The sequence below is a fragment of the Cetorhinus maximus genome, unplaced genomic scaffold, assembly GCF_964194155.1.
Source record: "Cetorhinus maximus unplaced genomic scaffold, sCetMax3.hap1.1 HAP1_SCAFFOLD_873, whole genome shotgun sequence".
NCBI classification, from domain to species: Eukaryota; Metazoa; Chordata; class Chondrichthyes; order Lamniformes; family Cetorhinidae; genus Cetorhinus; species Cetorhinus maximus.
Window position 1 is genome coordinate 134,256 of NW_027596815.1, and position 17,747 is coordinate 152,002.

General features: G+C 40.5%; 1 protein-coding gene across 1 annotated transcript in view; it reads left to right on the forward strand.

Moving 5' to 3' along the window:
* LOC144674970 (EVI5-like protein) overlaps positions 1-15,171 on the forward strand; it is a gene marked incomplete at its 3' end in the record, with an annotated part of 136,504 nt that extends 121,333 nt beyond the window's left edge. Inside the window, exons 9-12 of the mRNA XM_078536060.1 lie at positions 2,123-2,220; positions 4,674-4,734; positions 12,696-12,804; positions 15,071-15,171. Coding sequence (XP_078392186.1) covers positions 2,123-2,220; positions 4,674-4,734; positions 12,696-12,804; positions 15,071-15,171 — 369 coding nt within the window. The remainder of the gene's footprint in view (positions 1-2,122; positions 2,221-4,673; positions 4,735-12,695; positions 12,805-15,070) is intronic.
* Between the last annotated feature and the right edge of the window lie 2,576 nt (positions 15,172-17,747).

Below are 17,747 nucleotides of genomic sequence, written 5' to 3' on the forward strand. Positions count from 1 at the left end.
GAACACTTGAGGCCAGCAAGAATGGAGAAGCAGCTTGCTTAAATTTATCCCAGATCATTTAAAGATTATAAACCGGGTTTGTATAACAAGCTTACAAAGCAAACTTTCATCAGCCTTTGTCCCACTGCAGTATTCTGTTGAATGTCCAAACAGCCAGTTGCAGTAACTGCAAGGTCGGCTGTTCTGACTTCAGGGAAACATTGAGGGTCGGGACTCGGGCAAGCGTTGAAGGCCTGAGAAACCCAACTCGAGTTCTAAAAGGTTGGTTAATGATTTCTTTGGTCAGCCAAGATGTCAGTTTTTAAATTTGCTGAGATGCTGGTGCTGCTTAATCAAGCTCCTCCATCGCGCTTTGCCAATTTGCTGCTTGAATTGATGCCCCTTAACGATTAGCCTGACAATTTCAGTGTCATTCACTGATGGTTCACTTGGTCTGGCGTGGAGCTCTCTTGGGAGGTTATTGAAGGCCAATCAGACTCAACCTGGGCCCTCCCGCAAAAAGAAACAGATTAATTAGTTGGAAAAATTTCAGACCAAATGATGAACTGGGCAATGAGATATGTAAGGGCAAGATCAATAAAATACAGGCTGAATATGTTCAGAATAAGTACAAAGGCAGCAAGTTCAAGGCTGGGGCTCCATAAATAGCTAGTCAAGGTAGGGCAAAAATAGATGTACAATAAATATCAAGGGATGATGGAGAGAATACTGAGAAATAGAAAGCATTGAAGTGAAGCTGGAAGAGAATATGAAAGAATCGACATTAATCAAAACAGCATACACATAAGCAGATGTGACTAGCTGCAATATCATGCACATAATCTTATCTGTCTGACACCTTCGTGTTTCTAATCTTTCTCTTTTGCCTCCCATCTTGCTGTTCCCTCCTCCCGGTGGCTCCCTGCATTGCACCTTCCCCGGCAGCCCTCTGTTCCTTCACTTCCCTCGCTCCCTGCATCCCCAATTGTCACAGCTTAGCATGATACTAACCTCTCCTGAAGCACACAGGTGTCTTCCTGCAGGAATCACTGGTGGTCAGTCTGGATACCAACATTTATTTAACCCGCTCACCGCCCCTTCATGAAAAAAAGCCAATGGATGCTGAGAACAGCTGTTCCAGAGGATCCTAAATAAAGCCACGTTAGATAATCTACTTCAGATAAATTTACCATGATCCCTATTATAGTAGTTAAACTTAACTGTTATGACATAGCAGTTGGTAAAGGCTGAGTTGTTTAAATCCCAGAGGGAAACTTGAACAACTGTCACAACCTATATTTCAATTGATATGCTTGGGATGCAGCTCTGAATTCAGGAATAAGATCACCGAGCCTCGAAAGGTTTTTTTATATAAAGCTAAATTAAACATTTATTAATTTAACAACAAATTAAACACCTGCTTACAAATTACTACCATAATAACTTTTAAGTAAATGCCCAAATTAATCACTCCCAGGTAAATCTTCACGAAGGCAACAATAACCCATTGACTCTAAACAGACACCAGGCAAAGCACATTTGACCTTAGGAATTCAAAATTAGGTTCCTTTGTAGACATAGTTGTGGGCTTACAGGCTGGTTAGATCTTAAATGCCTTTGACTCTCTCACACAAACTCCTTTCTGTTTATACCTAGCTTCCCCTTTGAATGTAAATTTTCCATTGTATTATTAGGTTTTTTAAAATTTTACCTCTCCCAACAATAATCCTTTCATTCCACCAAGTTTATTAGTAACATAAACACATTGCTTGGCGTATCCTAGCTAGGTGCAAGATTTTACCCATTCTTTTGAATGGCTTAGTCAACAAATGCAGAATTATACTTCTCCTTACATTTATCCAATTAACGTCTCAAAACTAGTATACAGCTTTAATCCAATTAAGCCATACATAGACACACACAGACCCTAATACAATTCCAATTTAAAAATAAGTTCCAATAACATTATGGACATTAATATCTCTCCATGATATAACCTCAAATAAATAATTTTTTCTCCTCCTGGATACTTGGAGGCTGGGGTTATTTGAGGAATGTGGAGTCTGTAGCCAGTCACACTGTTCCTATCCTGTATACAGAAGTGATCTGATGTTTCCCCTCTCTCTCTCTTTCCTCCCTCCAGCACTTTCAGAAGGTCATCCCACAGCAGTTTGATGGCTGCCCTGACAAACTGGTCCTGAAGGCTTACCAGGTCAAGTACAATGCAAAGAAAATGAAAAAGTACGTAATGTGTAAACCCAGCCTTTGCTTCCCAGCACACCCTCCAGCGTTTGCTTTTTTTTTAAGTGGGGCTGGCAGAGCTTTCTGGTTCTCAGCCACCTGAGCAGGCAGATGAGTTCTCGTTTGTATGGCTTGTATGAAAGTCGCACCTCTTGCAATGCTGCACTGTGCTGTCAGCATAGATTATCATCCTGCCCCCTGGAATGGGGCTTGAGCATGCGATCATCTGACTCTGAGCACGAGTGAACCAAGCTGAGGAGAATTCTAGCTCTAGAACTCGAGACCTGATGGTGTTTCCTATTGGATCAGATTTTTTTCAAATGGGGGGGGTCAGTTATGAAGTCGGATCTCTAACAACTTGGCTGAATTTTCCTTCTTTACCAGCTTTAATTGTATGGCGAGGGAGGAGAGGGGATGTTTCGTCTAGGGACTGGGAATGAAGGTGGGGGAGAGCAGGGGAAGAAACCCTTGTCCACATTCATCTAGCCTTGTGCAAGTGTGCGCCTTGGTGACGAATGTTTGCATTAGTGAAGGAGATATGTTTGACTAGAGGAAACCAGAAGTTTGAAACCCAGTACATCATCTCTGCTGTGTACACATTGCTATTAGATGTTTGCAACTCTGAAAATTCTGCATGGATTCTACATCACGGGAAAAGTGATTAGAAACCAGCGATCGAATTTGAGGTTTTTGGGATGATACCAATTTAATTGATCTGGCCATAACCATTTGACTCCTTTTAAGATATTTTCTTGGAATTGCTGTGTACACTGCATTGATGAGGCTGTTCAGAGTAGCTTTGTTGCATTTCTCATTTCCTTTCCTTTGCCTGATGTGTACCGTAAAAAATATCAGTAGATCCACCTGCCATTCGGAGTGTAAAGGGCTTTAGCACGATGGCAGAGGGAGCAAGGGTATTCTATTTTGAAGAGTAGTGACTGCAGTTTTGAAAGGGAGGGTAGAGTGGGTGGTGGTGGGAGGAGCAGTACCTGAGGAGAGGGAGCCGCTTCCAATAGCAGCTAGCACGGGCGCCAGCAAGGGAAGATAGTGGGAATGGTGTCGAAACAGCAGGAGGTATGGGTCTCTTGGAGAGGGCATGAGGGGAGATTAGAGAGAAATTTAGAGATTCAAGTTTAAGGCTTAGGCAGGGGGAAGCTAAGCGTGGTGAGTGAGGGGAAAGGAGGGACAGGGAAATGGGCCCAGGGTCCAAGTAAATTGAACTGTAGACTCCCACTCCTGTTGTGTAGTAACGTTAAGCCATGTTGCATACATTACATGCGCTGGTAACCATTGAAACAGCAGAATCTCACATGAATTGCGATAGCAACGAGTGGCGATTAGTGAATATGGAGTGATGCAGACATTATTTTGGACAGAAACTCCAATTTAATTTCTCACCTACACTGCCACCATTCCATCCTCCCCACAGAGAGAATCCCACCAATAAGGATGCTTTGGATATGCCTGAGGATGTGATAGGGCACCAAATGTAAAGGAAATTTTGTCTACCTCTCCTGGCTTCCTGCATTCCCTCCTCCAACAACCCTCATCCCATCTTTCTCCAAGCCCCTTCCCCTTAAAGACAAAGGTTGTGACAGGCTGGAGGTCAGGGAATTATTAATCAGATATTTTTTTTTGTATTGTGTCCAGGATTTGGGAAAGGTGAAGAGCCTTCTAGTTTTAGGTCATTCATATTCTTCGTTGTGATCTTGATAGTTTTAGAAATTAGATTTTACTCTCCGAAATGGGATCAAAAGTCCTTTGTTCAAAGGTGCCCTGAGTTTCTTATTCCTTTAGTTAAATGATGTAAATGTTTTTACAGGTGTCCTGTAACGGTCATGCACTTCAATATGTTTACCCCTCAAGGTGATGGCCAGTGCTGGGAGTGGAACTATTTCTGGGTGGTGCATACCCAGCATCAATGTGCAGAATAATCCAGTGTATAGTCTCCATTGACTGCTCAGATTACTGATGTTAACTAGCATAGCTCACAGTGAATAATGGACACTTTGAGGCTGCCTGGCGTCTGTGGGATTATATCCCAGCTGAGACCCAATGCCTTATGCAGATCACAGATAAAAATCAAAGTTTTAATTCTGTAGCTCTTGCTGTGTTTTGGCCATGATTTCTGAAGAACACTTAAGATGCTGAGTGGCTGCCATTTTCATGCTATCCTCCTGTTACTGAGTGTGAATGGTTTAAGGTACAGTTTTGTGATGTGCGCTTTTGTTCCTAGAAAGATGTAGTGAAAATTTCCTGTTGGTTTTGATGAACTTTGACTTGATCCAGACTGTGGGTGGTGAAAGGGGAAGTAGCATTGTAAGATTATCACATTCATGTGGGGGAACAATGGCAAGAGGGTGTGATCTGATGAGAAATGTATACTTATTTAGGGGAATCTGATAAACGTATGTTTATTTAGGCGTCCTGTTGTGACTTTTTTTGACCTGCAGACTTGAAAAAGAATATACTACAATCAAAAATAAAGAAATGGAGGAACAGATTGAAATAAAAGTAAGTTTTCAAGTGGTGTACGTCAAATGTCTATTTTAATTATGGGTACTTTTCTTTTTTTATTCTTTTATGGGATGTGGCTGTCATTGGCTAGGCCACCATTTGTTGCCCATCCATAATTGCCCTCGAGAAGGTGGTGGTGAGCTGCCTTCTTGAGCCGCTGCAGCCCCTGTGGTGTAGTAACACCCACAGTGCTGTTAGGGAGAGAGTTCCAAGATTTTGACCCAGCGACAGTGAAGGAACGGCCGATATATTTCCAAGTCAGGATGGTGAGTGGCTTGAAGGGGAACTTCCAGGCGGTGGTGTTCCCATGTGCCTGCTGCCCTTGTTCTTCTAGATGGTAGCTTGGGTGGCTTTAGGAGGTGCTGCCTAAGGAGCCTTGGTGAATTTCTGCTGCGCATCTTCTAGATGGTACACACTGCTGCTATTGTGTGTCAGTGATGGAGGGAGTGAATGTTTCTGGAAGGGATGCCAATCAAGTGGGTTGTTTTGTCCTGTGCTTTGTTTCTGTGTCAGGCAGTCTAAGCTGCTTCATACATTATTTGGAAGACAGTGTGTTGCAATTGTAATAGAGAGTGCGTGAGGTTAATTTTCTTCTGATTAACCTGCTTGTCGCATTTTTAAAAAAACATAAGAACTCATGTAATTATTAGAAATCCAGTCAGATAATTAAGTGTTTCCTCAAAAATAATAATAGGGTGAGAATATATGTTGATTAAGATTTACAGGGAATATAATTTGTGCTTGACATTAAAGTACATTTATTTGGGAGGGATGAGTTTACCTCTTCTCTTTCCCAGTGTGACAAATTGACATTTGAGCACTGGACATCCTCTTGGGTTCAGTGTCACTGGTCTTCCTGTAAGTGGACCCTCACATGCCCTACAATGAGCAGTTTACCTTTTACTGCCCACCATCTTGATATACTATAGCATGACTCACGGGGTCTTTATTGGATGCCATAATTTCATACTTGTTTCCACAGGTGCTTCTCCAGTTTCTGAACCACGGTCTATTTTGCATTTTAATGAGATGAGGCTGAATGTAAATGATTAAACTGGTTTATTTTATAATTGTTGAGCAAACCAGTAGAGTAACATATGTAAATCTCACTGTACTTTACCTTAATTCAGTTGCTACGCTGTCCCTGTTAGCAGGCTAAATATTTATTTCGTTATTCCTCTGATCATGAAGGGCTCTATTGTAAAGATTACCTCCCTAGATATGTTTTTTCCCCTCTGTAAACTTTATGACCATGTTTTCCCCTGTTCTTTGTTTCTGAGAAGCTAAGCACTTCATTCTGAGGTCCCCCCTGATTGGGAATTGTGCAGTTGAATTAAGCCAGTCACTCCTGGTTGAACTCAGAAAAGAAATCCTGCGAGTGTAATCGTCCAATCTTGTGCCTAAGCTGGTCTAACAAATCATAAACGTCTTAACCTGATGTATGCAAGAAATACCATCCTGGCATAATACACAAGAGATATCATTGGAATGTCTGACTGGACCGCTGTTGTCTTAGGTAGAAATGGTATGCAAGAGGCACCAATTAACAAACTACTTCTAAGCTTAAAACACATTCCACCCCCCACTCCCCACCCCGATCCTCAACCTTTACCTGCTTTTTTGGGTTAACATTGTCAATTACGGTTGAGCTCTGTCGTGACATGGTCAAACAATCCATAAATGTTAATACACTCTAGTTTCTCCTTGTGTGTTACACACACTGTCTCGCTCTTTTGCACAGTTCTTTATAAAACTAGCACCAGGAGGTTTAAGTTGCTTTTAGCTGTTTCTTCTGTCTCCGATTGACCTTTTCAGTTGAATCAATTGTGACCTGGCAATCTAAGAATCATAATAAGACTTGCATATAGAGAGCGCCTTTCAGAACCTCAGATTTCCCAAAGCACTTTCCAGCCTCTGCAGTAGTTTTGAAGAGCAAGATTCCACAGAAAGCAGCGAGATTAATGACCAGATCATCTGTTTCAGTGAACTAAAAATAGAAAATGCTGGAAAAACTCAGAAGGCCTGGCAGCATCTCTGGAGAGAGAAACAGAATTAACGTTTCAAGTCCAATTATGACTTGTTTGGAAATGGAGAGAGGTAGAAATGTGATGGATTTTATGCTGTTGAAAAACGGGGGAGGGGCAGGTGGAGCAAAACAGAAGGTCAGGGATAGGTGAGAGGGCGGGAGAGATTAAATGACAAACATGTCATGGAACACGAGATGAAGGGAGCGGTAATGATAGTATTAAAGTCTAAGGCTTTGGTCCAGAGTAAGTGTTAATAGAATAAAGGTGGGCGCTATCTGAAAGTAAAACAGCAGAACGTGTAAATAGCAGAGAAAGGGTCAGTGCTGTCTGAAAGCAAAAACGTGACTTGAAACATTAACTCTGTTTCTCTCTCCACAAATGCTGCCAGACCTGCTGAGTTTTTCCGGCACTTTCTGTTTTTATTTTAGATTTCCAGCATCCGTATCTGTTTTAGTGATGCTGATTGAGGGATGAGTATTGATCCGGAGGCCGGAGAGGCAGAGCTGGGTGTTATCAGCCTCCGTGTGAAAACTAGCAATAGGTCCTTGTGGGGCTGCCAGAGGGTAAGGATGCAGGAAGAAAAGCCATTCCAGGTAACTCCCTGGCTACAGCTGGACTGATGAGAATGGAACGAGGCGAGTGCAGTCCCACCCAGCTGGATGGCGGAAGCGCATGGTCGGGTAATCAAGTAGCTACCGCCCACTGTCAAGACAGACACACGCAGGAAGAATGGTTACTTGGGTATGAAGCTTCAGGCCAACAACTGTTGTCAGAAAGACTTGCTGCCGCAGGGGAGAAAATTACGCAGCAGTGTTATCGCTCTGCTGTGAAGGCATTGCTCCAAATACTAAACACAATGTTTAGGATGGTGTGAAAGCATTGAAAATTAAATGCAGAATACAAAACTGTTTTTAGTTTACGGTCCCAGAGTCAACAGTAGTTAAAGGGGAGCTGTACAGCCCTCAGCTTCTCCAGTGCAATCAGAATGGGCCCAGTCTCTCCTCTCAACAAAACTGCATTCAGTAATGAGTTTAAAACAGATAGGCCCTTAATGCAGACTGTTTGCCTGGATTTAGTTATATGCTAAGCCAAAATTGCTCAGCACATGATTTAGAAGAAAATATTGCAATAAAGAAATCACCACTTCCCGAGAGGTAGCCCCCTTTACCCTAACTGACAGCAGTAATATGAGGACTGCGCGAGTGCTCGACCACACTGAAGACTGACCCTGCTGATACAAAGCTGCCTTCTATTTTCTACTACTTTTTATAAATATACCTTTATCAGCAGCATGTGGCAGGAAGGCACAAGTGACCTTTAAGGAGAAAAAAGCAAAATACTGCAGATGCTGGTAACCAGAAATTAAAACACGAAATGCTGAAAATATGCAGTAGATCAGGCAATACCTGTGGAGAGAAACAAGAGTTAAAGTTCAGATTGTTGTTCTGATGAAATGCCATCGACTTGAAACATCAACTCTGTTTCTCTCTCCACACATACTGCCTGACTTGCTCAGCATTTCCAGCATTTTCGGTCTTTACTTATGGCCTTTAAGGAAATTGAATGAGCTCTGCTTGATGACTTCTCCAAAGATCAAGTTGGGAGATTGCCAAAGCGTGGGTGTGGGTTAGTTTCCCATAGTGGACTTGTATTGCTAAAACCAGTCTCAGTGGCTGGCCTGCCCCAGCAGCTGCAAGCTCAGTACATCCTGTAGGTCAATCTTGTGGTGAGTCAGTATCACTTGAGTGGCCCCCATAATGAGGTAATGTTGGAGCTTCAATGACTCTCTGTCAGAGCCCAGTTGGACCATAGGCACTTTTACAAAAAGGGTATAGTACGGTGCTGTAGCAGGACCTGTGGACCAGACCTGCTGACCCACCAACCTGGAGCTTAAATGAGACTCTATCTTATATTTGATGATCCAAATAAGGCAAAAAAATGGGCCATTTCTGGCGCGGTGAGCAAATGCATCTTTTTTCACTCTGGACAAACCATTTTGTATTTCAACTGAAGTCCTGCCACAGGAAAATTACACTTGATTCATTCAGATCAGCAAGTGTTCCCAGTCACAATTAGTTATTAACTGTATAAATTAAAGTTAAGGATGTACAGATGGAAGGTGTTCAGTCGATGATTACTTGAGCACATATAAAGAGACACTTACTGACACTGGTGATGGGCTGTAGAGTTAGGAGCTATACTTTTGTAATGTTTCACTTGGTGGAGAAATCTAAAACTGAGTGAAGATTGACTTCTGGGCGTCTCCTTCACCAGCTGGATGTCAGGAGTTTAACGTGGGAGCAGAGAATGGTTGCCTAAAGGTGAAGGTTGGGAACTAACATTTTTTTTTAAAGACAGAAGGTTACAATCTGAAACAAAAACAGAAAATGGTGGAAATATTCAGCAGCTCTGGCAGCATCTGTGGAAAGAGAAACAGAGTTAATGTTTCATGTCAATCAATAACCTTCATCAATCTGAGTAGCTTTTGTGAAGAATAGCTGAAAGCAAGTGTAAATTGTCAGGGTGCGATTACCCTCCAATGTTCTCGGAGTCTGAATCTTATGACCAGTGGAAGAATGAAGTGAATATATTATGCCTCTACCAAGGAGGAAACAATGGCATTGCCACTGTTGCTTCCTAACATTTGAAATCAAAGTATTTTGTGAGCTGGATGCCCGTCAGTTGGATACTGAAGAAGGTTTGGCTCTTCTATTAGGTCTTATAGATAAAATTTACCAGAAAGCTGATCTATTGGATGAGGCATTGTCAAACTCCGATTGATTTCGAAGAATGGCCATTCCATGGAGGAATATGGCGTGGACTATTGTGAGAATGGATGTTATTTTTAAAAAAATATTTTTGTGGAATATTGTTTTCTGTAAAGGAGGCTGAGAGAGAGAGAGTGTGTGTTATGATTTAATTAAGCTGGGCAAGAGATTGAGAGGCGTCAGGTTGTCTTGGGTATGGGGTTTAAAACATGTAAAGGATAGAGGTGTTAAGCTTGAGATACAAGTAAATAGGTTAGACATAACATTTGCATTTTTAGATAAGTTGAGAATTTGTTTGAATATCAAAGGAGAATCAGAGGTGTAAAGAAACATGTTTGCATCTTGCTGGTGTTCCACAGATAAATAGCAGCGAGGATATTATATTTTATTGACCTGAAAGCAAAGTCAAGGTAGAGACAAAAGATTTTCTATTTGGAAGGATTTGAGCTTCATAGAGGTGTGAGAACAATGGAACCAGAGATGAAAGGGAAAAAAGTTATTTTAGAGTTATTGTGGAGAGCTTAGTTGGAAATGTTGAGCTATAGCTGGAACTCTAAGCTGGGAGAAATGCTGTTTGAACCAGCCATCCAGCCAAGCCAGAAGAGCCTTGGGCTGCTGCAAGCAGTTTTATTCTGAAGTGGATTCCACTGAAAAGTGGTAGAGGGTACAGGCCATGTGGTATGCCTTTATTGAAGCTACAGCAGTTTGCTTTGTGTGACATTACTGGATTTCTTTAATGGGGTGTTGCCTGGAGGTGTTTACTTGTGGGTCTGACCAAGTAGAGTGTCTTTTTGGGGAGTGTTTTGTAAGACTATAACCTTCATTGTGTAACTGTAATCTTGTATGCTTAAGTTTTCTTTTATTCTTAATAAAACTTTTAATTTTTAAAATCCCAAAAGTGTTACTGGACCTCTTACTGCTGAGATTGGTATGTCGTCATCTCGTTTTCAGAATACGATAAAAAGGTATGGCCTATAAGCCAAGTTTCCCTCTGGGAATTGGTTTGCTCAGCAATTAACAGTGGCTGTGGTCATAACAAATTGGGGGTTCTTTGCGGGATTACTAAAATGCCTTGATTGGGTTGGAGTTTGTGAATCTAAGGGATACAAGCACAAGAAGAGAACTGAACTCGTGAGCTGTGTTGAGGGGTTTTAAAGTAATTACACTACAAAGTGGCTTTGGCAATTGTTATGACTTTTCTGGGAGTGGAAAATGTAACTATGGAGTATTTGAAATCTGACCAAAGCTCAGCTGAGAGAATTAGCAGAGAAAGTGCAGGCAGAGATAAGAGCAGAATATTTGTTGACAAGGCTGACGTGGTTAAAGTACTTACCAAGCATTTAAAGTTGGAGGAAGGGATTCCTGAAACTCATGTGTCACAGCTGGAGGTAGTAAGATTTCAGCTGCAAATGAAGCAGCTTGATATAGAAAGAGATAGAGAAAGACAAAAGCTTGCAGTGGAAGAAAGAGAAAAAGAGGGAAATGAAAAAAAAACCTAGAGTTAAAAAGAAAAGAGAAGGGAAAAGAGAAGGATAAATTACAAGAGCTAGAAATATAAAAAAACTTCAATGGGAAAAGGAGGAGCAGTAGAAGAAAAGAGTACGAGAGATAGAAATACAAAAGCTTGAACTTCAGAGTGAGAAGTTGGCAATTGATAAAAGCAAGAGGGAAAGAGATTGAGAGCTTCAGAGAGAGAAAGAAGCCAGACAGTATGAATTGTCTAAAGTGAAACTTAGAATAAAGGAAGAAAGGAGAGATAATGATTCAGATGGTGACTTAGATTCCTTTTGAGGAATTTAATTCAACTAAAAACCTTCGGTTGATACCTAAATTTAGAGGATGGAGTTGAAAGATATTTTCCCTCATTTGAAAAGATAGCTATGAAATTGAATTGGCCAAGAACGACTTGGGCTAATATGTTAGACTGCTGCTTCAGGTGCAGCAATGAGTGTGTATGCAAGCTTTATCAGAGGAGCAGTCTGCAGGTTACAAGCTCGTCAAGGAGGCAATATTAAATGCTTGTGAGCTGGTCCTTATCAGTTGAAGTTTAGAACTCTTAAGGAAAAGATTTAATTAGACTAATGTGGAGTTTGCAAGAGGAAGAGAAATGATCTAGGATCAATGGTTCAGGGCATTAAAATAAGATAAGATTTTTGAAAATGTAAGAGAGGTTATGATTATGGAAGAATTTAGAAATAACATTCCAGTAAACATTAAAACATATTTAGGTGAAAGACAAAGCAAAAAGATGAGAGAAACTGCTCTTTTAGCCAATACATATGATATTTCACACAAACAGTTAAGTATAAGAAAAGGGTCATATGGAAATCAGCAGGGAAGTTGGAGATTTTGAAAACTTAGTGATGGTAAAAATGTTAGTAATAAGAAATCAAGCTGAAGGATACCAGCCTATTTAAGGTGGAAAGTAGAGTTGAAGAAAGGAAGCTGATATGTTACCATTGTAATAAGGCTGGACACACAAGATCAAATTGTTGGAGGTTAAATGGGAAACTGACTGCAGTGGTTGGAACTCAAAAGTCCTGGAAGTAAGAGCACTGTGGGCTCTGAGATCCAGAGGTAAGGTTTTTATACAGGTGAAGCAGGAAGAATCAGTGGTAGCTAGAGAAGTGGGAATGTGTTCACAACTTATCCAAGGGAATTCTGAAGGGCAGGTTTCAGGGATATTTAAAGGTTTTATATGTGAGGGGAGAGTGCATCCATGTGTACAGGGAAGAGCAGGAAAGGATGTCAAAATTTTAAGGGACATTGGGGCTAGCCAGTCCTTAAATGTTATGGGATAGTGCTATATTTTGTCAAGAAGGGTTATTGCAGGACATAATATTAAGGGAATGCATGGCAAAGTCAAACCTATTTCACTGTATAAGGTAAATTTAAAAAGTGATTTGAAAACAGGAGAGGTGATTGTTGGGGTAGTAGAGAAGTTGCCCATCGCAGGGGTTAAATTTATTCTAGGGAATGATAGAGCTGGATCACAGATTTTGAGTATGCCTTCGTAGTAGAGCAGCCTGTTGAGACACAATCAACAGAGGTGTTACAGAAAGAGTATCCTGGATTGCTTCCAGATTGGTGGCGAGGTCACAAATGCACAATTTTAAACAGGAAGAGGAGGAACCTAAAAGACATGTAGGGTATTGAAATTCAGTTGGCTGGATCAATCTTTGAAACGATTATGAAGGAGGAGAAGATTAAAGAGGATGAGGTTGAGGTGTTTAGTTCAGTGAAACTAGTGGAGTTTCAGCAGAAGGTTTCAGGTATGAAGCAATTATATCAAACAGCTTATTCTGAAACGGAAGCAGGATACATTCCAGAGTGTTATTGCATTAAGAACAACGTGTTAATGAAGAACTGGAGACCACCTCATGTTCCAGCAGATGAAAAGTGGGTGATAGTACACTAAGTAGTGATAACATCTGGATACTAGAATGAAATTTTGAGAGTGGTGCATGAAATTCCAATGGCTGGACATTTGGGAATTAGGAAAACTCAAGCTAGGATACAAAAATATTTTTATTGGCCTGGACTATATAAAGATGTAGTCAAATCCTGTCAAACATGTCAGGTGGCAGGCAAACCTCAGACAGCGATTAAGCCTGTACCTTTAATTCCACTTCCAGCATTTGAGGAACCTTTGAACAGGGTCCTAACTGATTGTGTAGGACCCCTCCCTAAGACTAAAAGTGGAAATCAGTACCTACAACCATGAATGTGTCCGCAAAAGTTCCAGAAGCAATACCTTTTAAGGTAAATTACAGCAAAGGCGATTGTAGAGGAGTTAACCAAATTCTTTACAAGGTATGGATTACCAAAAGAAATACAGTCAGATCAGGGATCAAATTTCATGTCACAGCTGTTTAAAGAAGTAATGAACAGCCTAGGAATAAAGCAATTTAGGTCATCAGCCTACCACCCTGAATCACAAGGTGCATTCAAAAAGTGGCATCAGACTTTAAAGACTATGGTTAGAGCGTATAGACAAGACTATCCACATGATTGGGATCGAGGGATTCTATTCTTTTTGTTTGCTATTAGGGACACCCCTATTGAATCAACAGGGTTCAGTCCTTTCGAGTTAATTAATGGCCATGAAGTAAGGGGACCACTTAAATTGATTCAGGAGAAATTGGTGAATCAAAGTTCTGAAACGACTCTGATGAAATTCAGAGCGAGATTAAGTAAGGTGTGTGAACTAGCTAGAAAACGTTTAAAGATATCTCAATCTCAACAAGTGGCAAAGGCAAAGGCAGACAGAAAGGCAAAGGCCCATAGTTTTGTGGCTGGAGATAGTGTTAGTATTGTTGCCAGTGTCAGGCGAACCATTGAAGGCAACCTCTAGTGGACCTTACCAGATCGAAAAGAGACCGAGTGAGGTAAACTTCGTGGTAAATACCCCAGATAGAAGTGTACCATGTAAGTATGCTCAAAAAATATTTTGACAGAGAGAATAAACAGGAGGTGGCACTGGTAGTTGTAAGTAAGGAAACAGAGTTAGAAATTAAGGATTCTGAAATTGATCTTCCCCTGATTAAATTGGACAATGATCTAGATCTAATGTTTACCTTCCAGAAAAGTGTTGGAGTGATTTTAAAAGAGCTATTGTAGTCACACAAAGCAATTTATGGAAATAAACTGGGGAAAACAGATTTAGCTGTACATGATGTTGATGTAGGGAATTCGGAGTCAATTAAGCAACACCCATATAGATTAAATCCAGTAAAATTAGCTCAAATGCGGAAAGAAATTGAATTTATGCTTCAAACTGACATCATAGAGCCCAGTCCCATTAATTGGTGTTCGCCCATTGTAATGGTGCCGAAACTGGATGGATCACAAAGACTATGTATTGATTACAAAGAAGTGAATGCAGTAACAAAAGCAGATTCATACCCTATTCCACGATTTGAGGATTGTATCGAGAAAGTGGGACAGTCAACATGTATCACAAGAATTGACTTGTTGCGAGGATATTGGCTGGTAGCCTTTATCAGAAAGGGTAAAAGAGATATTGACTTTGTGATGCCGGATGGTTTATATGCTCTTTGGTATGAAAAGTGCACCAGCAACATTTCAGAGACTAACAAACAGTGACCGAGGGATTGAGCAATTGTGCTGTGTATATTGATAACTTAATAGTATTTAGTCAAATGTGGAAGGAACATTGACAACATTTAAAGGAACTATTTGACCGACTGCAGGAAGCCAATTTAGTTGTAAATTTGGCTAAAAGCGAATTTGCGAAAGCGCAAGTTACATATTTAAGCCACACTGTACATGGTCAAGTGGCCCCATGAGATGCAAAAGTAAAAGCTGTTGTGGAATTCCCAGTGCCTACAGCGAAATGGGAAGTTTTGAGATTTCTCGGTATCAGTGGATTTTATCGGAAATTCGTGCCAGATTTCAGTATAGTTGCTCCGCTGATTGGATTGTTAAAAAAGAACAGAAAATTCCAATGGACACAGGAGCGTCGGAATGCATTTGACAGCTTGAAAGCTGTAGTAACAACTACACCTGTTCTTTCAGCACCTGATTATACAAAACAGATTAAGTTGGCTATTGATGCCAGTAATGCTGATGTTGGTGCTGTATTGCTACAAGGTGATGAACTAGGAATCGAGAAGCTGGTAGGATATTTCTCACACCGGAAGAAATATTCCACTATAGAGAAAGAGACTTTAAGTTTGATGTTAGTTTGGCAGCATTTTGAAGTATATGTTGCAAACAGTTCTTCAGAGATAGTTTTATATACCGACCACAATCCTTTGAAGCATCTGGAAATGATTTGGGACAGAAGCTCAAGACTGTTTTGGAGTTTATTATTGCAAACGTTCAATTTATAAATTATACATGTGGCTGGACGCAAAAATTTGATTGCAGATGCGTTGTCAAGAGTTTAAGATTCAAAAGAACTTGGATGTTGGCAAATAGACTGGAATGAACTCTATTTTTACAAAAGATTTGTGTGTATATTTTCATGGTTAATGCATGCACAGTATAGTTTAATAGTTTTGTTTGTATAGTTAAATGTAGCAAGGAATAAGAAATGGGTTGAAAATGAAACCATCTTTTTGGAATTATGATGGTTCTTTTTTTGCGAAGGCGGGAGATGTGCGAATGTGTTTTTAAAATATTTTGGGGAATATTGTGTTCTGTAAAGAAGGCTGAGCGTGTGTATATGATTTAATTAAGCTGGGCAAGATATTGATTGGAGTCAGGTTGTCTGGGGTGTTTAAAACATGAAAAGGATAGAGGAGTTAAGTTTGAGGTACAAATAAATAGCTTAGATCTAACATTAGCATTTTTAAATAAGTTGAGAGTTTGCTTGAATATCAAAGGGGAGTCAGAGGTACAAAGAAACATGTTTGCATCTTCCAAGAGTTCCATAGGTAAATAGTAGTGGGGATATCATATTTTATTGATCCGAAAGCAAAGACAAGATAGAGAGTGGAATAAGGTAGAGATCATGTGGTGTGCCTTTATTGAGGCTACAGCAGTTTGCTTTTTTAACATAAGGGAGTATTGCCTGGAGGCAATAGTGCTTTTTCGGGGAATGTTTTGCAAGACTAACCTTAATTGTGTAACTGTAATCTTGTGTGCTTAAGTTTTCTTTTATTCTTATTAATAAAACATTTAATTTTTAAAATCCCAAATGTGTTACTGGATCCTTTACTGCTAAGGTTGGTATGTCATCATCTTGTTTTCAGAACACGAGAAAAAGGGTCTGGCCCCTAAGCCAAGTTTCCCTCTAGGATTTGGTTTGCACAGCAATTAACAGCGGCTGTGGTCATAACATTGTAACAGACTGTATAAAAACATGAAAGAAATTCAGTTTGGCGATTTCTCATTCAGTGCTTGCATTTAAATTGCTGGATTGTGCTAAGGTGTCACATATAGACAGGCTCCTGGTCTTAACTAAGTTCAGTTTTCAGAAAGATACTCCCTTTGGAGCAGATGTCTGCTGCCTTGAGAAAATTCCTGCTGTCATTTTCAGCAGCCTTGATGGTAGAAATGGATGGGACGTTCCACGGTGTCACAAAGGACAAGAGGACTCAATGATTGCAGCATTTTGAGATCGTCCAGATACTGGACGCAGGCGCCAGTGCAAAGGAAGAGTTATGGACAGAAGGAATTAGGCTGAAAGCGCTTGTAGCAGATCTGGATACCACATCAGGCAACTGGATCAGAGCAACAATAGTCAGAAAATGAGGCCAAGGAATGCCAGGGGAACAATTAAAAGGTGTTTCATGTATGACTCAAAATATCATTATACGATGCCCAAAACAGAACAGCAGGGTTCTCAAAGTGATTGCAAACACAGAGAATTCAGAGGCTGAAGAAGGTAATGATCAATCTGAATGAATTGTACTAGTCATAAGCTTTAGTCCAGTGATGAGCATGTTAGCAATGGATTAATTTAACTGTATGAAGTTATAGTGGTTGCACCTAGACAGAGTATGGAACACATTGGCTAACCTGGGAATGTATAGGCCAATATCAGCGAGAGCTCCAGGCACGCAATTTGCATTTGATAAGCTAACCTTGCTAGTGGAGTCCGTGGATCTGTTGAGACATTGGCTTCCCAAACACCAAACCCCCAACATGAATGGCGCCCCTTTCAACCCATAATGGCTGAAACATTCAGTCCTGAAAATAAAGCCAAATTCAAGATGCTGGATAAACGTACTTTGTTGAAGTCACCTTGAAGAAGGAAGGGCAATTGTAGAAAGACTATATCTGGTTGCCACGCCTACATGAAAATATTTCTTTGTCGGGTTCCTTTACATCCACGGCAAAGTCACATGGCAGCGGAAGGCTTAGAAAAGGATTTGGCAACATCCTCCGATACTATTCACAGATTTCACATTTCACACTAATCTCGAGTTTTGTATACTCCTCATCCACACCCGCATCCTTTAGCAGGATTTTTAATCTTTGACAAGAGGATGAACAAATTGTCTGCCTGGGTTTAAGAAATTTGATTTTTTTCTTTGATTTTTATCAGCTGATGCCATTAATACTTGTCTAACATTCGGATTAGAAACATCAGGTTTTGTTAAGAGGATGCAATGATGCCCTGATTGGGTAAACTGCAGATCCACTAACTCACCAAAATCAATGAGCATGCTCATTGACCCAAGACTCTGGCCTTTTGAGCAGTTTAGCATTACCTTCCTAAGCTGTGCAGCCAGCCTGCTGTTTA